The following is a 22,908-nucleotide window of genomic DNA, read 5'->3' on the forward strand; positions in this document are numbered from 1 at the left end:
AACGCCGGCTAATTATGGATACTCATTACCAAGCATAAAGCTCCGTGCGTTTCAGCTCCCATAGACACTAGCGCCAGCTTTCCCTCTAGTGTATTATTACAAGCATACGACAGCCCTAGCCTGTAAAGTGCTCCGCAATTAAAAAAAATATGTGTGACTCTTTTTGGTGAGTACTGACATGCCACGCGTATGACTCTCTTTAAAAAGATACGTTAAATCTATTTTTAGTCCTATGACTCTCCGACGAGAGTATAATGATTTCCAAAGGAAGCCCACGTGTCTCTCTAAAGAACGTCATAATCGTGGCGAGTCAGAAATCAGAAATAAAGTCAAAATACTTTTTTTTTCTTAGAGTAAAGGTGCCGCTGAGCAGCTCTCTGTGCAATTTTTTTTCGCAGCCAGTCTCCTGTTTCCCGCTAAGTACTTCCGCGCATTTAGCGTCCGTACCTTTTCGAGGGCGTCCAGTAGTTTGTCCGGCATGTGGTCCTGTATCATGACCGGAGAGATGAGCACCTGGTCGAAGTCCTTGTTGTCCGCCCACAGGGCCTGGTACACGGGCTCGTTCTTGCGCATGACGCGCCTGCAACGCGTGCCGCCAAAAACGTATTGAATAGCCGATTTTCACTGAGCGATGCGCGCGTTACTTCCGTCTACGGACTGCTCTACTCACGTGGGATTTACTTGAACGTTCCGGCAAACATGGACAAAAGGAAGTAAACTAGAAACACAACGCAATGGTACTGCATTCTTTATGGCCCTCTTGCTCGGCACTGTTTAATACGCTCGAAAGAAAATTTCTAGACAAGTTTTCTTAGATAGCAAACGTCCTGTCAGCCAACTAGACAGTACTAGCGCTGTGACCTTCCATGTCATAGCGTCCGGAATACCAAACCATCAGCATTCTAGCGATAAATCCTGCCATCCAGCTTGAAGGAAGACATAACTAGCCTAGCTTAAAGATAACTTGCCATTGAACGTGGTGACGAATGATATGATAATACTAAACAAAGAGATATGCTTCAATGATATATAAATCGTCATAATACCTGAGATAAAGAAATTTATCGATTTTATAGACCTTTATTTTCGATATTCGTGTTTTTAATTGCGGTTTATAACTTCAAAACTAAAATAACTAAAAATGAATATCGGGTATACGGTAGGCAAAAATAAATGTAAGAAGACTTTAAGAATTTAACCTGTAAGTTCTGCAGAGGCTATTCCGGGTGGTTATATTGAAGGTTCCTATACCATGCACATAACAACTTAACCTAAAAATAAGTGCGTCGCCTATATCTTGAAGTGATTAGACCTGTCATCGCCACGCTTACACATAGTCACCGCATCGCTATACTTAATATATTTACGGTTTCACAGTTCGACTCGTGATCGCCCACCATGGTGGTATGATGCGAATCAGTGAGGAGTATGGCTGGTATAGAGTAATAATGTAGCGTATTGAAGAGGGGAAACACACACTCGTTTATTGTAGGCGAACTTGTGCCCAGATAACTAGGTGCAAAATCAAGGAGTCCGCTATAGCGTGCCACACATAAAAAGTGTCCGTTCGACGAACGCACTTCTTCTTCTCGCCCGCTGGTCAACTCCCAGTCTCGTGACCGTGCGCGAGAGGCATGCGTTGCGCGGCCACATGAAGCACGAGCAGGCGCGAGACGTTGCGGACGCTAACCCAGCGGCCCGCTGGCTTCTTGGTAGGGAAAACTTATTGTCGGTAGTCTCTGCGGCATTAGCCCCCTCCGGAATACGCATCGTCCCGATGCGCGATGGGGGGAAGTAGACAAGAAGGGAGCGTTTTCACTGTCTCTCGTAATAGGGCTTCATGCGCACTACGTGTACGACCTCCGCAGTGTTTTGCCGTTTTGAGCGCTCGTGTCCATCGGGGATGACTTGGTAGTTTAGGTCACTAAGTCGTCGGAGAACCTTATATGGACCAAAGTACCGACGGAGGAGCTTTTCTGAGAGCCCGCGGCGTCTTATTGGTGTCCATATCCACACTTTATCGCCTGGATGGTACTGAACTTCTCGGCGGCGCAGGTTGTAGTGGCTTGCGTCCTTGCGTTGTTGTTGAATTATTCGGTGTCGTGCCAGCTGGCGCGCTTCTTGAGCTCTTTGTAGAAAGTCGTCAACTTCAGATGGCTCGTAATTGTCGTTGTCTACTGGTAACATCGCGTCGAGTGTCGTGGTGACAGTGCGGCCGTAGACCAGCTGAAATGGGGGGACGCGGGTAGTTTCCTGTAGGGCCGTATTGTAGGCGAAAGTTGCGTATGGCAGGATTTCGTCCCACGTCTTATGCTCAATGTCCACATACATCGATAGCATGTCAGCAATGGTTCGGTTTAGGCGTTCCGTCAACCCGTTCGTTTGTGGGTGGTATGCAGTGCTTTTTCTATGACTGGTATTAGTCATCGTCATCAAGGACTGCATCAACGCAGATGTGAAGGCTGCTCCTCGATCGGTAATGACGACCATTGGGGCACCATGTCGAAGAACTATGTTTTGAACGAAAAACTTGGCAACTTCAGTTGCCGTTCCTCGCTCAAGGCAGCCGGTTTCAGCGTACCGTGTCAAATAGTCCGTCGCGACGACGATCCACCTTTTCCCTGATGACGACATTGGAAACGGTCCGAGAAGGTCCATTCCCACTTGTTGAAATGGAGTCTTAGGAGGGTCTATGGGCTGGAGAAGGCCGGCCATCTTGAGGGTTGGTGCTTTCCGCCTTTGGCATTCGCGACATGTCTTCACGTAATGCCGCACAGACGCAAACAACTTGGGCCAGTAATATTTTTGGTGAATTCTGGCGAATGTTCGACTGACGCCCAAGTGGCCCGCCGACGGTTCATCGTGACAAGCTTCTAAGATTTCAGGCCTCATGGCTGACGGTACAACGAGTAGGAACTTCTCCTTGTTGTGCTCAAAGTTCCTCTTGTAGAGTGCATTAGCTCGGAGACAGAATGAGGATAATCCTCTCTTAAATGCGCGTGGAACTTGGACGTCAAACCCTTCGAGATGCTTTATCAATTGGAGCAGTTCTGTGTCAGCCCGTTGATGCTCGGCAATTTCTGAGGTTTCCATTACACAAAAGAATGGGAAGTCCTCTTCTTCTGAAGGAGTACAGTCGAGTGGCGAGCGTGACAAGCAATCAGCATCGTTGTGTTTTCTGCCAGACCTATATACAACGGTAATGTCGTATTCTTGGAGCCTGAGGCTCCATCTCGCAAGTCGTCCCGACGGGTCTTTTAAGCTTGCCAGCCAACAAAGTGAGTGGTGGTCGCTGACGGCACGGAACGGCCTGCCGTAGAGGTATGGCCTGAATTTGCTGATAGCCCATATGACTGCCAAGCATTCTTTTTCTGTCGCGGAGTAATTTATTTCAGGTTTTGAAAGGGTGCGGCTCGCATACGCTATCACTTTCTCTGCTCCATTTTGCCACTGAACGAGGACCGCGCCGAGGCCGAGATTGCTTGCATCTGTATGGACTTCCGTGTCAGCGGTCTCGTCGAAGTGGGCGAGGATAGGCGGGGCTTGCAAACGTTGCTTCAATTCACTAAAAGCCATCTCTTGCTCAGCATGCCAAACGAACGGTATCTCCTCCTTCGTGAGTCTTGTTAGAGGTTCGGCAATTTTTGAGAAATTTTCCACAAATCGCCTATAGTAAGCGCATAAACCCAAAAATCGACGCACCTCTTTCTTGTCTCTTGGCTTTGGAAATCGTGCGACGGCCGCAGTCTTGTCGGGGTCCGGGCCAACACCTTCAGCGCTGATCACATGACCCAGGAATCGAAGCTTCTCAAATCCAAACTGGCACTTTTCCGGTTTAATCGTCAAGCCAGCGGACTCAATAGCCTGAAGTACTAAACGTAGTCTCTCTATGTGCTGGTCAAACGTTGCCGAAAAAACCACTACGTCGTCCAGGTAGACTAAACAAGAGTGCCATTTGAGGCCCGAGAGGACACTGTCCATCATGCGCTGGAATGTCGCTGGCGCACAACAGAGGCCGAATGGGAGTGCTTTAAATTCATACAGGCCGTCCGGAGTTACGAAAGCAGTCTTTTCACGGTCTCTTTCATCCACTTCAATTTGCCAATACCCGCTTTTTAAATCCAATGAAGAAAAATATCTTGCGTTCCGGAGCCGATCCAATGTATCATCGATTCGAGGCAAGGGGTATACATCCCGCTTGGTCACGCTGTTCAGTTTGCGGTAGTCGACACAGAATCTCAACGTATTGTCCTTCTTCCTCACAAGAACTACCGGCGATGCCCATGGGCTTTTGGACGGCTGAATGACATCGTCCTCCAACATTTCTTGCACTTGACCCTTTATGATCTCTCGTTCTTTCGGCGATACTCGATACGGATGTTGGTATACTGGCCTTGTTGTTTCGTCTGTTATTATTCTGTGTTTAACAATCTGGGTGCGCCGAACTTTTGACGAGGTGGAGAAACATCCTGCAAAATCTCTTATCAGGTCTTGTATGATTTTCTTCTCGGCTGGCGACAGATTTTGGCTGATTGCAACTGTCCCTCCGACATCATGCACATTTTCTGAGGCAGGTGGTCCTGACGCCAGGCTACTTAAATCTGTCACAGCTGCAAAACTGTGTAGAAAGGCAATGGCAGTGTTTCTTGCAACATGCTGAATTTCATTTCCGAAATTCGTGAGCAATACATTGGCACACCCACCACGTAACTGAATAATGCCCCGAGCTATGCAAATGCCTTTCTTCAGCAGCAACTCGACGTTGGCATCCGCTATGCCTTCATAGTCGACGAATGCGTCATTCCTTACGCCAACCAGCACGCTGCATCGTGGTGGCACCGTTACGTCATCGTCGATAACACGCAATGCAGGACACTCCGGCTCCTTCGTGTCTATGGCCAGCTTAGTCGAGAAAGAAACGCTAGAATTCTGCAGGTTGATTATAGCCCCGTTCGCCAACAGAAAATCCATCCCAAGTATTACGTCCCTCGAGCATTCTGGAAGTACGACGAAATCAGCGACGTAAATAGAACCTTGAATTCCGATTCTTGCGGTACATCTTCCCAGAGGTGTAATGAGATGGCCCCCAGCAGTACGTATTTGTGGTCCACTCCAAGGCGTCAAAACTTTCTTTAAGTCCTTTGCGATAGCATAGCTTACGACTGAATAATCGGCACCTGTGTCGACTAAAACGTTCAATTCACACCCGTCTACGGTAACGCGCAAGTCCGAAGAAATTTTTTCTTTACTTATCTTAGTCCTCGTATTCTGCTCGTCGCTGCTGCGCTGGGGCCTTGACGGAGGATCTTCGCTTTGTCGGACATCAGCGGCCTTGCCTCCCCAGGTCGCTGGCTTCAGTTTTCCTGACGGGGACTCATTGAACGGCGCCTTGTTGAGCTTGAAGTTGGTGAACTTGAACGCCGAGGGCTTGGCGATCGATAACGAGCAGGCGCTGGTGACCTTGGCTCGTGCTGGAAACTAGCAGCTGGAAATTGATGCCTTGACAAGTAGTCCTCGATTTCGACGGGTCTTTCACCATTTCGGGGGCATGGCGCATTTACGGAAAACCCGCGGAGACCGACTCTTCGATATGGGCACATTCTGTAAAGGTGTCCAGCTTCTCCGCAATGAAAACAAAGCGGCGTCCTGTCGGGTGTGCGCCACACGTCGCTTTTTCGTGGCCTCAGATCTCCTTGAAAAGGTGAGCCGCTCGAAGCCGATGGACGGCCACCGGGGGCTGCAAACGAAGCACTGTGCACGACGGGTTGGCGCAAAGCGTCGGCGTACGTTGGTACTCGACGTTCCTGCAATGGCTGTTCGAGTCGAACAGGTTGCGCCTCGGGTTCCGCTTGCAGAATGGCGTGACGAACTTCATCCCGAATAACAGTGGCAAGAGTTGAGACTGTCGGCGTAACTTGTGGGTGCAGAAGCTTTCGAAGCTCTTCCTTTACAATGGATCGTACCATTTCCCTCAGCGCTTCGCTGTTGCTGCCCATGCTTGTCGAAAGGACCTCTGCAGGTACACTACTGGCATCACGGTTGTAGTGACGAGAGCGCTGCTGCAATGCGCGCTCTATGGTCGTGGCTTCGCTGCGGAACTCGGCAACGGTGCGTGGTGGGTTGCGAACCAACCCTGCGAATAAGTCCTGTTTGACTCCTCGCATCAGGTGACGCAGTTTTTTCTCTTCGGTCATGTTCGGATCGGCGCGTCTGAAAAGGCGGGACATATCCTCGATATACATGCCAACGCTCTCGTTCGTGCGCTGGTTTCTGGACTGGAGAGAATTCTCTGCCTTCTCTCGACGATCGGTGCTGGCATACGTAGCGACCAGATGTCGTCGAAACTCTTGCCAGGTCGGTATCACCGCTTCGTGGTTTTCATACCATGTTCTCGCTGCATCCTCCAACGCGAAGTACACGCGGCTCAGTTTTCTTGCCTCGTCCCAGCCGTTGATGTTCGCCACCCGCTCGAAGTGTTCCAACCAGTCCTCCACATCTTCGTACGTATCACCGTGGAAGGGCTCAGGCATGCACGGTGGAGACACGATGAGTTCGGATGTCACCGGGCTGGTCATCGTTCTTTCGTTGGCAGTGGACGATGCCTGTGTTGCCGGAGCAGTAGGGAGCGGTCCAAATTCAGGCGGGTCTCCTCGGAGGCGGCGGCTTGCACGCTGGTGTACTGGAGTCAGTTCACCAGGCTCCAATCGCTGAGGGTCAGGGCTCCGCTCTCTTGCACCCAGGGGACTTCCAATCATACCCCGCACCTCCACCAGAATGTAGCGTATTGAAGAGGGGAAACACACACTCGTTTATTGTAGGCGAACTTGTGCCCAGATAACTAGGTGCAAAATCAAGGAGTCCGCTATAGCGTGCCACACATAAAAAGTGTCCGTTCGACGAACGCACTTCTTCTTCTCGCCCGCTGGTCAACTCCCATTCTCGTGACCGTGCGCGAGAGGCATGCGTTGCGCGGCCACATGAAGCACGAGCAGGCGCGAGACGTTGCGGACGCTAACCCAGCGGCCCGCTGGCTTCTTGGTAGGGAAAACTTATTGTCGGTAGTCTCTGCGGCAATAAAATGGCGGTTCACGATGTGACAAGCTAAGACGGCGTGCCCAGCACGCCGTCCCAGCCAAACCCACCATGGCGGGCACACCGCCCCAGTCAAACTCACCATATTGGGCACACCGTCCCAACATGCCCACCATCCCACCATACTGCCCACTGCGTCCAATGCGTACAATTAATGTATTTCACCATATCTTTCCTATCCATTATCTCACTCTTCCTTCTAGCACAAGTACAGCATGGTCCATAATCGTTCACACAATACATACCGCACTGCCCGCTGCGTCCCAACAGGTACACCATAGTAGGCATGCTGGGACGCAGTGAGCAGTACGGTGCGTACAGTGTGAGGCATTACGGATTATGCTGTGCTTATGCTACGGATAAAGAGCGAGATAATGAATAGTAAAGATAGAGGAAAATAAATTAATGACATAGCGGTGGCTGCTCACGTTTAGATCACCTGCTGCCCTGTGTTCCGCACAGCGCAACACCTTTACGGGTTGCGCAACACTTGTACAGTTCAAACTGAGTCCACACAGGCGCTTGGATTGACTTACCTCCACCTGGGCTCGTACTTTTGGCTGCCGTGAGAGGAAGGAAAAGAAAAAGAAGAGACGAAGGAATAATATAGTCCAGTTTAGTAAACTTTATGTTTAACTTATTTCCTGCTCACTACAATTTATTCATTTGGAATACCCCTAAAGGCCCTCGTAGGAGGGTATTACATAATGCTTGTCCAGGTTCTAAAACTCGTTACAGGATACATGCGCTAAATCAAAACAAAAAAGATAGAAGTATAGTAATTCAACAGATATTGATGTTAATGAACTAAGCTCGATAAAGCTTAACTTTTATATATATATAAGGTACACAAAGGTTCTATATATGGAAACTTATATCATAAAAAAACACATGCATGATGTTATGTTGACCTTGTCTGACATCGTCCTATTCCTGAGGTTTATTTGTGTAACCAAGGCTTAAAAATAGTACAGCGTCAGACGCAGGCAACATGGCATCAAACGCCATTTCATAATGTTCCATTTGACTCTGCCGAAATGCAGGTACGAAGCAGCAGGAATGCGGCCAGAACTGATAGCAGCCAAACACCTATTTCGTTCGTTAAGAGCATCATCGTATTTCTAGAGACATTTGCTTTGCTAAAAAATAAAAGCGCCTAAAGTAAGTAGCCTTCGATTTAAATTGAGCCGCTAAAACGTTATCGTCGGAAGGCATTTGCACTGCGAGCCATTCAGTGAACTTTCTTGGAACAGACGGGAACTGAATTATTTCACGATAATATTACAAACCTAACAGAGATATTAAACTACCTGGTCTTTTAAGGGAACGTCCAATGAAATGTTTGTCCAGCCAACTGGTTTGTACTTTCAGAATAATCTCTGTCCGTGGCTGTGTGAGGTAACTCAATTTTTTTAGCATAGGCTTACACATCTCTGCGAAATGCACTAGGCCATACTATATCATGTTATGCCTCACCGTGAGACGTGATATGCGCGTTTCTATCGAATATTCAGGAACAAAAGTGAACCACAAGTACAATATTTTTTTATATTATTATCGTTTCTATAAGCTGGCCGCCTTTGCTAATGAAATCTACGCAATCAAGATTGCCGTAAAATATTCTATTACGAACAATTTTATCGCAAAAGCTTCTTGCGAATGCTTTTTTATCTTTACAGCTACACTTCCAATATTTGTCTACGAGGGCTCAACCGAATGAAACATACATGAAAAAGAAATCTACTTACTATGTAGTAGATTACTATGTAATAGATTGAACGAATATTCATTAAAGTCGGCTTTTTCGGAACAGCGGTTTTTGCTACTATTGCTACGTATATAATTCTTCTAGATGTCCCGCACGGTTTTACGGGACAGTCTAAAGGGCATCCTGCCACCGTTACGTTATGTAAAGCTTAATTTCGTTTTATGTATGTTTTAACGTAATTGAAAAATCTTGTTCTGTACGCACGGTTCGCACAAAACAGGCGGAATTGAACTGCGACAATGTTTCACTTAGAAGAAGTTCATACGCAACGACAAGAAGATTAAGAAAAACCGAAAACGAAGACAACCGAAGATTTGATTGTCTTACAAAAAGCAAGAAACTCACTCCTTCGGATGGTTACGCACGATGTGAATGATCCTTCCGGGTGGATAGAGCGGTTGATGAGCAGTGAGGGCTATCGTTGCGTCACTGGGGTGACTGGTGACGTCGCGGTCCGCTAACGTCGGTCCTTCGACGCCGTCGAAGTCCACTTCGTCCGGGCAGCAACAAAGGACGCCTCCGAGGATGATTTTCCACTATATCAGGATCACAGGAAAAGTACGGGGAAGTGAACAAAGACGCAACACCTCATGTCAATGATCGTCACGACGACGACTAGCAGGTTACGCGATCACGATGCGGCGCGACTGAGTGAAAGGTGCAGGGTTCGATTCTCGGTCACGCTGGCCTTACACTTTTACGTAGCGAGAAATCACGAAGAAATCGGTTGAGCTCAGATTCGACGTCTCCTTGTGAAACCACAAGTGTCGCTAACTTCTGTGCAAATCGTTAGGCGTCGCTATATTGGACAATAATTGGGGCTGTCAGCACAAAACGAAGTGTGCCCTAACAAGTATGCTGATGAGATTGCTAATGAGTCTGCTAACGAGTTGTGATTAGGAAGTTTGCTGGGATAACATGACCGCAGCTAAGCACAGGTACCGGATCGATTGACGGAATATGGGAGATGCCTTTGTCATGCAGCGGCGTAGTCAGGCTGATGATGAAGATTTCCTAGCAAGTAAAGTTTTTGTACATCCTTGCCAAAGGGGTTATGTGATGGCGTTGATTCAACACGATTTCATACCCATGGGTAATTATATATCGATTCTTTTACCTCTCCTAAGCTATATACATTCCGTTCGGAAGTCAAAACGTTAAGTGAATGCCACTTCACCACAAGAGCGAAGAACGGTGGTCTCGGCAACGTGATCTTCACCGGCTAGCCTTACGTAGGTACATAGCTTTTCCGACACGGCAACTATATACCCGTTCAATACAGACATAGCTTTTCAATGTAAAGAATACAATCCCAATATTCCTTTACGGACTGCATTCACAAAACAATTCTTGCGATACCTCCAAAGATAGGGTAACTACTTAATACTAACAGTAAGCAGAGATGGTTAATGACGGACACCGAATGGTAAACTAGGCTTTAGACGCAATGTAGCCGAGAACCTGGACCCGAATTTTTTTTAACCTTTCCGTTTGTAATGTTTTTGTGTTACTGCATAGCCATTTCCGCTAATAATACGCCCAGCGTCACTGTGAAGGTTAAATTTTATCTAACGAACAATTAATTATAAGGTAAGTAATTCTTGCAAATAGGAGCTTAAGCTTGTATGCTTTTTTGCTGTTTCATTTTGTGTGTGTAGAGTGGTCAAGTCTTCTCAGTCTTCTTGTGCAGATTTTTCTGTGGCCTTCAGTGCAGTACTTTTGTTAATCAATTGAATTTAAGTGAACGTCCTGTTGGCCTTAGAAGGGTGGCGGCTTGGGCTATTCGGTATGTCATGATGATTGCTATATGATTGCTACGATGATTGATATGATATGATATTATATGATGATTGCTATGATGATTGCTCCCACTTGGCCATGTGCCCTAGCCCTCAGTTCGCGTTATAGCAATCATCATTCTGTTGAGCGCATGCTTATCCTTTGATTCTCTGTCCGTGTGCTTGCCTTCCATTAAAAGAACTCCATGCACGCGTGTTCATGGAACCTACAAATCTCTACGTCGAGTATTGGTTTCGTTAACCTGGCTGTCAGGTGTCACTTTTACGCACGTCCTTTCAAGTTAAACATGTTTTTTTCACCTATGATCACTCAACTCTACTGCACACATTCGGGCCCATTTGACACGTGCGGAGACACTGTCTTATAATGCAAAATACAGCTGAAATGGAGCCCTGCTTAATTAAGACTACACCCGCCGCTAAACCAACAACAAGTAATAGTAAACGGTAACCCGTGGATACCAGTAACAACTCGGTTCACGCACGCGCCAAACAATGTTTCTTTTCTTTTCTCCCATATTCTTTCGAGCTTTTTTTTTTATTTCGGCAAGTAAAAGCTGTTTGTATTTCGAAGGCTCTGTTCGCAGACAGGAAGTGCTCTCCCGTGTATTCAGAGATCGACGCGACGATGCAGTCTCGACGAAACACAAGCTACCCAGCTGTGTCAGTCACCACCATTCATCAAGGCGGTATCTTCTGATAGACAAATTCTTCGCTATACCGAGAAAAGCACACGTGGAGCGACCGGCATGCGGAATATATATATATATATATATATATATATATATATATATATATATATATATATATATATATATATATATATATATATATATGCGGCGCGCGTTGTGTGTGGTGCGTGTGTGTGTGTGACTAGAAGAACTGCGGTAGCAGCAACAACCGAGGAAATGTTTATTCGACGTGTCTACCGGACTGGTCGAATAAACCTTTCCTCTCTTGTTGCTGCAACCGAGAGTGCTAAGCATTTGTGCCTACTACGCCTTCGGCCACTTCTCCACAACGTACGCTGCTATATATATTATAGATCCTCAGCCTTTAACGAAGACCGGTCCACCTGTCGAAACCGTTTGCAAATTACCTTAATATAACCGCTTAGTTCTGTCTCTTTTCATCCCAAGTACGTTTGGGCCATTGTACAAGCTTCTTCAGCATGTACATAGAGAGACAGAACAAAGCACGAATTCTATATTGGTAGCAAGGCGACTAGCAAAAGCATCAGGCGGCTAACCAAACACATTGCGCTTTGTTCCCACTTTTATAACGAGTGAAGAGGGCCTTCGTGTGCGGAGTGCGGAGCTCTGTTCCTCGCATTAACATAGTTATGACGAACGGTCTTCCTGCTAAGATTCATGACGGCACTGTCGCGCGGCTGTATGTGCCTTGATTTATGAGATTTACCAGAGAAATCGATCATCATCGGCGCCTTATTCAAGCTCTCCCCGTCCTTCCAATGATATGCAGCTGACTTACCATACTTGATTGTGGAGAGTGACATATTCCTCCTTACCTTTCTACGAGCAAGCGACTCTAAGGTAAAAATAAAAGCACGTCATTATTCTCAAAGCACGACAACAGAAATACGAGTTACTCCGTTCATGACGATGTCGTTGCTGTTGTGCTATTTGCACGAACGGATCAACGAAGATCTAATCGATATCTTGAGATTCTGGGACCACCACAAAAAAAAATTCATTTCTTTCAGCCATCATGATAAGGGCTGCGCAATCCCGCTAACTTGTTACTCGATGATGAAATTATATTTTAGGTTTATAAGAAGGTTTCTCATTCTTTAGTGTAAAGCTATCAAGAAAAATATGGAAGGCGAGAACTACAAGTGCGAATACAAGCGAAGAAAAATTGCAGTTTTACATTAGCGGATATAAGTGCATACCTCCAAGAGAGATAGGCAGTATAAATAAAGAAACGAAACCGCATTTTTATGAAGGTAAAACGCTGCGCCTGAAGTTTCCTTGGCGAAGAGAAGAATAAAGATTGAGTACCGGTGATTAAATCAGCGACGATCGAGACGCCTTATTATGATATCAAAATTCTATAAAATCGAGCTGGACGAGAAGTATAATGAAAGCACAGGCGCGCTCTTGCGAAATTGCTCCTCACATCTGGTGCTGGCAGTTTCAAATAAATTATCATGCTCGACTGAAAACAGAAGTTTCGAAAAGAGAAGGCCAGAAATTTCGAAGTTCTTCGAAGGGTTTTTTTTCTCATATTCTTTAGAAGTAGACAGAACGAGTCTATATAAAAATTACAAACCCTAACAAAGCAAGTCTGCGGATCTTACAGCTATATATGAAATATTCCACAAGTTAATCACTCGAAGTTCAAGGGAACAGAAAATTGGGCGAGTTAGCTGCGATTCATTGGAACGCGTAGTGCGAAAGACGAGGACGGGGAAGAAACACACACGCCCCTGAATAAAGTTTACAGCAATGCAGAAGCGACCCCAAAGCATAGATAAAAAGTGTAGTATATAATATCTTGTTAGGTTGTACATTTACCAAATCACTGGACATAATGTTCCATTCTATTTATGTTTATAAAGATGATGGTTCACAGTTGTGTAATTTTGGCTAGCAAGGTAAATGATAGCCGACATCAGACATGAATGCCATGAATAACATTCTACATGAACGAAGGTGATTGGAAGTAAATGAAGGCAATCTTAGCACATTCATCTTGCATTCAGTGTTAAAATCGGAAATGATTTTTCTTTGAGCATAATGAACCTACTAATCGCCTACTAGTCGCTTAATTTACCGGACAGTGTCCTAATGTTGGTGTGTGCCAAAGTACCACCATAATTATAGTCAAGATCAACGTCAACTGTCGATACTCTGCACTTCATTCGATATGCCACACTAGTTAATCACTCCTGTCGTTGTCGAAGGCGCTATTATGTAAAGGTGTTCAGTACATCTTGCCCTGGCACTCGAATTAACTGGAATAGACTTGCTGGACTGCTGACGCAGAACGCTAAAGAGTTGTTCTATGTCCAATGGTTCAAGCATAAAAACGGCAATAAAGAAAGGCCTGCGCGATGGAGCCGAATGTCTTCTTCCTGCGATACCTTACACATGTAGCGTTGTACTTCTATATTTTCTCCGTGCGATCACCGCGTAAAACCCTTATTCTCAAAGCCAGGTGCTAGGCTGAGTTTAAGCCTTCTTCGGGAAAGATTACTATTTAACATAGGCATGCCCATGGATGAGAAGTGCGCGGACCTAGTAAAGTTAATCATCTCTGCACCCACACTTAATCATGGTGCGCTCTAATCGTCGCATTATATAAAACCTTGATTAAGAAACCAATGAACAAGTGGGATGATGAATGAATGACAACAGCGTAGGTGGCTGCGCACGTGCGGTGTGGGCCGAATCGTTAGAATACATAAAGCTTGATTTGCACGTCCGCGCTGTACCGGCGCTCATGAACGATCGAATGAAGGATGACAAGAGTACACAGGTGTTTGCGAGTAAACAGCGGGATTTAATTGTTACGCAACGTGCACTTTGCTCAGGACATCAGTGTCAGTTGCAACGAATTTATTTATTTATTTATTTATTTATTTATTTATTTATTTATTTATTTATTTATTTATTTATTTATTTATGACACCACTATGGTTGACTCCGTAAAAATGGTATGGTCTAGTTGCTACGTTACCATTGCTGATTTAGACGAGAATGACAACACTACCAATGAATGAATGAATGAATGAAATGAAAGGAGTGAATCAATGAAGTGAGTGAGTGAGTGAGTGAGTGAGTGAGTGAGTGAGTGAGTGAGTGAGTGAGTGAGTGAGTGAGTGAGTGAGTGAGTGAGTGAGTGAGTGAGTGAGTGAGTGAGTGAGTGAGTGAGTGAGTGAGTGAGTGAGTGAGTGAGTGAGTGGAGTGAGTGAGTGAGTGAGTGAGTGAGTGAGTGAGTGAGTGAGTGAGTGAGTGAGTGAGTGAGTGAGTGAGTGAGTGAGTGAGTGAGTGAGTGAGTGAGTGAGCGAGCGAGCGAGCGAGCGAGCGAGCGAACTAATGGAATCAGTGAGGGAATGAATGAATGAATGTCAGAGGGGCATCCAAAGATGACAAGAATACGCGAGACGCACGTACGCACCTTGGGGTCGGCGCTCCTTTTAATAGCATTGATGAGATCTGTGCGCAGGGCCTCCATCTGGTGCAGTCCTATTCTCGGCACCACGTCTTTGCCCAACACCACCGACGTGATGAACGTCTTGCTGTACTCCACGGCGGGTAGGCTGAGTGAGGGTGCGAGAAGGACGAGGGGGGAGAGAGAAGGGGCGCAATAAACAGTTGAGCGCTTGGCGACGCAGCGAGACCCAAACAGAGACCGTCAGCGCCAGTAACAGACCTACGGTGTACGGCACGCAGAAGGAACGTCATCGCTTTATGCTGGGAAGCTACAGATGGCGGGCAAAGTCCACAGAAAGATGCCGCGTTCTTTTTTTTTTACATTGCGTTATTCGCAGCCGCTGCCAGGCATTGGAACATGCAAGTCTGCGCGGCAGAATCCGCAGGCGGAGACGCTGCGGTTTCTAATTGCGGCTTCGCTCGCTATGTTTGCGATAGGTGCCACTCGGCAAATTCGGCGGGAAAGGTGCCGTTATCGCATACAGGGGGGGGGGGGGGGGGGGGGGGGGGGGGGGGGGCTGAGTCTGGTTACATCCATCCAGGCTACAGTATGAGGAAGAAAAGCCGCTTACACCTAAACAGTGCCGAACCGGCGTCCTCCTTTTGTGATACCGGCACGGAAATACGTATTTCTCCGAAAGAAACTTCTTCATTTCACGCAAATTTCGTTCTCATCCGGAATTCAAACCGAGGACCAACGCCTTTACGGAGCTGTTACACAACCATCCGAATGACCGCACCGGAAATACGTCGGTCGCGACTTTAAATCCCTGAACAGGATGAAATTTCCCTTAACTGAGAAGATTTATTCCGTAACAGATCCCCGTATCATTTCACTCTGTAGCTTCATAATAATAACAATAAAGATTGTTGGGGTTTTACGTACTAAAACCACGATATAATTATGAGGAACGTCGTGGTGGAGGGCTCTGGAAATTTCGACCATCTGGTGTTCCTTAACCTGCACCTAAGTCTAAGTACACGGGCCTCTACCATTTCGCCTCTATCGAAATGCGGTAGCCGCGACCGGGATAACTCTGTAGCTTTCCGAGAGTGAACCGGTTAAGATACTTTGTTGCGTTTTTGTTGTGTCCCTTTCACCGAGCATTTTCGTTCTCATAATTAGCACATTTCCTTCTTCTCTCTGCTTGCACCCTTTCTACTTACTTCACCTAGCAGGCTTTCGCAAGAATGATTTTCTACATCTGCATAAAGATACGAAATGTGAACTTCAGCGTCAGACCTAAGGTATACGGAGCGCAGTTTGAGTCGACTTCCCGTTCAAGGGCAGCGGAAAAACAGTTCTGGGCGTTATGGTCAACTGACTATTTATTCACGACCACGTGGGATACAGCGCGACAGCCAATCTGTCAAACCGTGCAACTACTGAAAATGGAGGAACGGCTATTATTAACAGCACTACAAGTACTGGAACGACAAGAAATATCAGATCAGGGAAGAAGCTTTTTGCCCTACAGCGTTCAAACAGAGGGTGTAACGGTGATCACAAAAAGAGCAAGGAAACGAAAAAGCTACAAAGATGCAGTAAACATGTCGTCACCATGTCAATAGAAAGTGAAACGCCTCTGTCAGCGACACGAGGAACACGCGTTTGTCTAAGCGTTTAATGCAAACATCCATATATCCATGCCGTTTTGCGAACTCAAGTATACTGCATCAAATCGATGTGCTTTTATTGAGAAATGTGCGTTCCAATACCTTGGATTATTCAGTTATGGTCGATTATAGGCACTTGGTGTTACGAAGATCTGTGTGGTCACTGAACATAGTGCGCTGGCCATTTAAAGCACCCGCTCTCATTCAAGCTATTGAACAGCGTCGGGTTTTGATAGCTGTCAACTTAAGCTGAACAATGGGTATGTAGCAGTACTTATAACGAGAAAAAACGTACGATAATGAAAAGATAATTTTCATCTATTATCTTCATTCGAAAAGCCAAGGAAGTATTCCGTAGTATTCTCAAGGACTACTCGATGGTACTCTATTCGACATTCTAGGCTCGTATTTGTGGTATATTCAGATCAAATCACATCAATTCATACTTTATCTTCTTCTGATAGCCGAGAAGGCGGGACTAGAAGACTGCTTCTTCGTCTCTAAAGAAATATAATCCGCATTAGATTTCCTTCTACTCAAACATAAGCACATACATAAACAATGTTAGTGAGCCTTTGACTTGTAAGGTACGCAAGCTGAACGATCTTTAATCAAATAACACCATGCCTCCAGGTAAGCTGAGCATGCGCACTCACCTGAGGAGTCCACCCGGTGGCGCGTACGCGTAGCACAGCAGGTTGGGAAAGTCCTGCTTGAGTAAAATGGCCAATATGGCGGCCGCCCCGGCCCCGAGAGAGTGGCCCACGAGAACGAGATCGTACTGGGTTGTGCCTTTGTCCTGCATGGTACGCAACAGTGGTGCACACTTTCACCAACATCCGTATAGCTTCTAAAACAAAAAAACTGGAGGCGACCCTAAACCCTAATCCTTGACTTTCGTGTTTGGTAGTTGCACTAGCACATGGTCGTGTACTCTGGCGTATTCCTTGGGTTAATCTTGTGTTTCGTCGCACTGCCAGAGCGGATCTCGGAGGCCATGTAGAAAGCAACGTGTGTTTGAGATATTCTCCGCCAGGTGCCGCAGCGATCCCAGCTCCTCGCAAAAAAACCGTGACTTTTTCAATGAATTCATTCAATTAAGTTTCATTAAATATGCTGACAACCAATTGGTCCTTATGTTAAATAAAATTATGCTCTGATATTATGTGCATTTAATATAATTCTCAACTTCGACCAGAACCATCGATTGGTACCTGTTTCATTTTTTTTTGCAAGACTTCTTCTGAATATTCGGAAAACCGGAAGTAAGTGCAAATATGAGCGTCACTCATTGCTCGCACCACTAAAAACAAAGACATACCTATTGAAACGCTTCCTATGCCATTCCAATAAGTCTGCGTGATTTCCGTGTAATTTCACGAAATATATTCGGATTCCGTATGAATTTCATTAAATTTCCATAACAATCTTGCGGGCAATGTATGGAATCATTAAAACGTATTCGGAACATTTCAACAGCGATGTGCCCCATATTCAAATTTCGTGGCGAATATTTGAGCAGGAAGGACGCAGATATGCAAAAAAGTGCTTGTACGTGCAACAAGAGTGACTCATATAAAGAATTATTCGAACCCTACAGGAATTACTAACGCAACTAACAAACACGTTACAGGAGATGAACATTCTTCAACAGGGGCTGTCACTGGAGCCAATGTTTCGACAAGTCTTGTCCTCTTCAAGGCAGCAGATTGCTACCTAGAAGAAGAGAAAACCACTTGTCGAAACGTTAACTCAGCGACGCCCCCTTTTGAAGAATATGCCTCCATGCCTCCATGTTCTTCAAAACATATGTTTATTACAAGAAATCGATAGTGGTTTCAGAAGGATTAGGTTGCACACCATATTATTTTCAACTTTATGCAAATCGAGAACCATACGCTAGGAACACTAGTGAAAATGTGTGAATAAAACACCGGACGTAATGAACCTGTTACACAGTCATAGTTAATGTCTGTGAAGAACTTGGCTTTCAAATCAAAAAAAGGGAGGGGGGAGCCTGACATTTGTATATTTGTACATGAAGGACTATTATTTCATTCTTTAAAGATCCGGAGAGAGAGAAAGCATTTAAAGCAATCAGCTTTGAATCGGTAATAAAATAAACTTCGGGGATAATGGTGGTGCGAGTGGTTTAGATTCTTGGTTATAGAGGTACCTGGAACTAACATTGTTAGGTTGGTTATGGAAGAATAGTTAACGTAATTTTCTGGCATGCAAAACTTTGGCGCGTTTACGCAAGAAAGACGTAAATTACAGATCTCCCACTTGATTGCGAGGTGTAAACGGTGTTTCGTTCAATATAAAAACTTACCAGACTTTTCTTTGCACGTGTTCTAGTTTGTTAATCTATTTGCATACGAGGACCTTCCAATTTAACCTTAATGTGGTAATTTTTTGCGAGCATAATGCAGAGCGAATATACAAATTCCAAACTCCTTCAGTGTTTTTCACATTTTCCTCCTTCATAATATAAGTTAGCCAGAGTCTGTGAATTATTCATAACGTTAACCGGGAACTACACTTCGAAAAGTTTTTCCTTCTGGCTGCAACTGCCGACGCAGTTTTAAGAACGCGTTTTGCTTGATGTGTCTCAGCCTTGCAAAAAAAAAAAAAATTCATAGCGCGATGGTGATTACAACCTCGTTAGCGTACTCCCGCAATAAGTTTGCGTGCTCTTCACCTCAACAAATAAAAAGAAAAATTATTCAGTAAAACAAAGATTAAGCAAAGGCTAAACGATGCTTGGCCGAAGAACAAAAGACAGCAAAATTCCGTTTAAGCACTTTACAACGCAAGAGTTTAATCTCGTCTAATTTAAGTAGAGCACCTGGTGGACGACGGCCGAGGTCGAGGTCTTCTTAAAACAGGGCTCTCTTCCATTCTTTAAGCCTGTTCTATTAGGCCAGATTTTCCTCTTCTCGGAGCGAGTTTGTGTCGCAACGTGATCACTTTGTTTTATAACATTGTTCCTTTATTCCATTTCTCTGGAAGAAGGCCACTCCGTAAGTTGAGCTCTACAGTGGTGTTACGTAATCAGAAGCGCGGCTGGTGAAGAGCGTTGCTCGTTACTGAGCGTCCAATCAACGTCAGCCTATCAGCAAAATTTTACAGCAAGACCCCATATCAAAAAGAATTCTACACACACTGCACTCCACCAGCACACAGTCACGACGAGGACAAGAAGGAAAAACATAACAAAACGCTGAACTTAAGGAAATTTTATTAGAACTTTTTTTTCTTACGTGTATAGGCTAGGCTACCAACGACATCACTGCGCATGTCAAAAGATTAGCGCTCTTCCAACAACTTACAAAGCCTAATCGTAATGGGCGTCCGGAGTAAGGTGCAAGTGTGTGTGTGTGCGGGGGGGGGGGGGGGGGGGGGGGGGCTGCCCCTCCCTGAAATTTCGGATAATACTTTTCTATGCATTAGCAATAAGCTACAAAGCTTGATTAGCTCACTCAGGTGCCGGCCTTCTCTGTTGGCAGCGAAGTCTGCACGTTGCACACTACTATTTGACAAACCTTGCCAGTCATGTCACATCAGTGATAGAAAGCTTGAGGAAAACATTTTGACGCCTAAACACCACCAGAAAAAAGACGAAGCACAGGAAAAGAGAGTATTTCCCCGTTCTTCGTCTTTTTTTTTTTCTGCTGGTGCTTAGGTGTTTAAATTTTTTCCCTCAAAATTATGTACCAACAAGGCCACCAACAAGCTCTTCTAAACTGATAGAAAGACTGTCAGTGCTGGATGCCCCCCCCCCCCCCCCCCCCCAGCATGCGGATGCAGCCTTCTGCAATAAGTTCTGCGGACGCCATTGCTAATCGTAGAACTGGCGCTGTGGTCTGTGGTGCTGTGGTGTGTTCTTCCGTCATGCCCTCGTCGTGACTGTGCGGTAGTAGTTTACAATGCTGCACCAACAAGCGTAAGGCCTCAATATTTTGAATTCCATACATTGACTCGCAGACTAAGAGATAAATCTTCCGGAATTCCGTTCGCCTGGTTGTCGATAGCCTGTAGTTTATATACGTTTGAAGTAACAGACGAAATGACGCGAAACAACTTCGTAGTACTTTCTTCAAGCAGTACAGCGTCATGGTAAAAGAACGAACATCAAAGCGACGGCGCTGACCTCACTGACAACGGCTTAGTGACGCAACGTATGACGCAATCTACGCGGCAGCCTATCGGAGCCCGTTAGAACCACGAGCAAATTCGGGCAAGCCGTAAATTATGCGTTTTCACGGCTATATAAAGGTCTTGCATGTACAAATACAACGACGGATCAACATTGCTAGAAATATGGGCGTTATTTTGACGTTTCGTTTTCTATAGAGAACTTTCTATAACATTCGGAGAGTTTTTTAGGAAGGTGCCTATAGATGTACCAAATAAGCCTTTTTATCCACTTCCCATTTTGCTAAATGAGCCCTACAATAAAGACAAGGATCATCGACTCAGTAAAAAAAAAAACGTACCGTTCGTTATTGCTCTTTTGCCCTTGCTGACAGCTTTCGTTAATCATCAGTCCAGCTTCAGGCTCGGCTGGAATTTTTGCTGACGAAAAATTATAAAGTAAGACTTCTTTTTGTCATCAAGGATGACTGTGCTTTTTGTGAGGCTTGAATTGATGTCGCCTCTCATATAAGGTCATCTGATTTCAGCTGCCAAAAACTGTGTCAGGTTCTTGTCCGGTAAACTCAGGATTCATGACATTTGATTGATTGATTGATTGATTGATTGATTGATTGATTGATTGATTGATTGATTGATTGATTGATTGATTGATTGATTGATTGATTGATTGATTGATTGATGTTATTGTCGTGGGAACCACGGGAAAGGATGCACTGTTAAAAGAAGAAAACATCAGAAAATTTGTAAAGTCAAGAGGTTTTCGCTAAATAGTATGACGTCATTGCTTCGTGCACTTGCCAGGCTGTAGTTGAAGGCTTGCGATAGGATCCCTTCGTCCACCAGCTTCCGTTTAATGTACTCGGCAGCCTGAACCATGCCCTGTAAGCATATGATGTTAATTCAGCATTAATAGCAATGTCACGTGGTCGTGACGGCGAAAAGGGCCGCAGTCGGCCTGTTCAAGACGAAACTCCTTATTCGGCGAACTTGCGCCCAGGAAGTGAAAAGTCAACGAACAAGCAATGCAGGCTGTGCTCTGATAGCGGCGAGCACAGTCGTCGGACGTAGGTAATCTGATCATCGGCGGAACACGCCGTGTTTCATACATCAGTGATCGAACCTTGCAGCGCTATCGCTGGTGCTCGCGTAAGCTCTCGAATAACTTGACTACTCGCGTCCTGCGCATAATCTCAACAAAACAGTCGGCAACAGTCACAAAGCTTCCCAAACGACGCGGCGAGCCCTGCGCTGAGCTGCGCTTGCAGTTTTCTTGTGGGTGAAACCCGAATACATAAAAAAAAACAAGGCCGAGTGCCAATAGTACCAGCATTTTAGCTGGAATCGATCAAAACTTAAAACTAATGCACTTCGTTGTGTTCGGGTCAGTTGGTAAAAAGGAAGGCGCACTCATCGTGATAAATGTCCACATTTGTTTGGTTTTTAACAGAGCATTACTAGTTTATTCCCTTATCTATTGCTAATCGTATGAGGCATGCACAGCCCGCAAAAGCATAAACTTTGAGATCTGTTTCTGTTACTCAGATGACATTGTCGCTGAGACGTGCATTTGACCGCCACCTATTCTTCCCTACATCAGTAATTTGTTCCAACTTGTATTGTGCCTAATAACGGATACAGGCCTACCCTTACAGAACGCCCCTCTCCTGAGACGCGCATTGTGGTCTAATGGATCTCGTCATAACGTAATGCCATTTAGGTATTAAGGCGAAAGTCTTAATACCTAAGTTGCATTTAGGTACTATTAATGTCGCCTCGTGTGTCATGAGGCAATAGACTTCGCGTGATTTGTAGAGACCTGCCGATACTTCGAGAGGCCTGCTGGGGCCGAGGCCTCAATACTAACGGTCGAAAAAGTAACACAGGATCGGAGGCGATGTCGTGAAGACGCCATCAGCAATCTGCGACGTCACCTAGACGTTGAAATTCGTGACATCAGCATGAAGTCGTGTCATGGCCTCTTATGACGACGTCATCACCTGATGTCATCTCTGGTTCAAAGGTGGGCCGATCCCGAAGGTAGCGTAACAACAGCTGAGGTACAGAAAGCTTCACGGTAAAGGGGTAATTTTATGTCTCGTGAGAACGTGCCTTTGCTATCCTTAGCGTTAGCAAAATGGACTGCCGATCTTTATTACCGCAGGTATTATTGGTGGAGCGTGTTCTTTTTTTTTTGCGATCGTAACATGCTCCCTCCATACGTGAGATTAGGCCCTTTAGTTGAGCGTTAACGATCCGCTCCGGTCAGACCTGCGAATGCTTGCGATTTGCACACAAA

The 22,908-nt window shown here is 45.5% G+C and overlaps 1 protein-coding gene across 1 annotated transcript; it reads right to left on the reverse strand.

The window, feature by feature from the left end:
• Nucleotides 1–333: 333 nt before the first annotated feature.
• On the reverse strand, nucleotides 334–21,531 carry LOC119390463 (diacylglycerol lipase-alpha). The gene is made up of 6 exons (XM_037658084.2): nucleotides 21,411–21,531; nucleotides 17,111–17,253; nucleotides 14,803–14,944; nucleotides 9,206–9,396; nucleotides 7,629–7,652; nucleotides 334–580 (listed from the first exon to the last, which is right to left on the reverse strand). Exons 1-6 carry the CDS (start codon nucleotides 21,486–21,488, stop codon nucleotides 349–351), a joined length of 810 nt encoding a protein of 269 aa, XP_037514012.1. The 5' UTR covers nucleotides 21,489–21,531; the 3' UTR covers nucleotides 334–348.
• Nucleotides 21,532–22,908: the final 1,377 nt, after the last annotated feature.

Source organism: Rhipicephalus sanguineus, chromosome 4 (genome assembly GCF_013339695.2).
Source record: "Rhipicephalus sanguineus isolate Rsan-2018 chromosome 4, BIME_Rsan_1.4, whole genome shotgun sequence".
NCBI lineage: Eukaryota > Metazoa > Arthropoda > Arachnida > Ixodida > Ixodidae > Rhipicephalus > Rhipicephalus sanguineus.

Bases quoted from the DNA above. Each gene is read 5' to 3' on its own strand.
- LOC119390463 (XM_037658084.2), bottom strand. From the start codon at position 21,488: ATGGTTCAGGCTGCCGAGTACATTAAACGGAAGCTGGTGGACGAAGGG. The intron at 17,254-21,410 runs GCAAGTGCACGA...CGTACCATGCAG, and splicing joins AAGCCTTCAACTACAGCCTG to GACAAAGGCACAACCCAGTA. The intron at 9,397-14,802 runs GTGCGTACGTGC...ATCCTGATATAG, and splicing joins AAAGGAGCGCCGACCCCAAG to TGGAAAATCATCCTCGGAGG.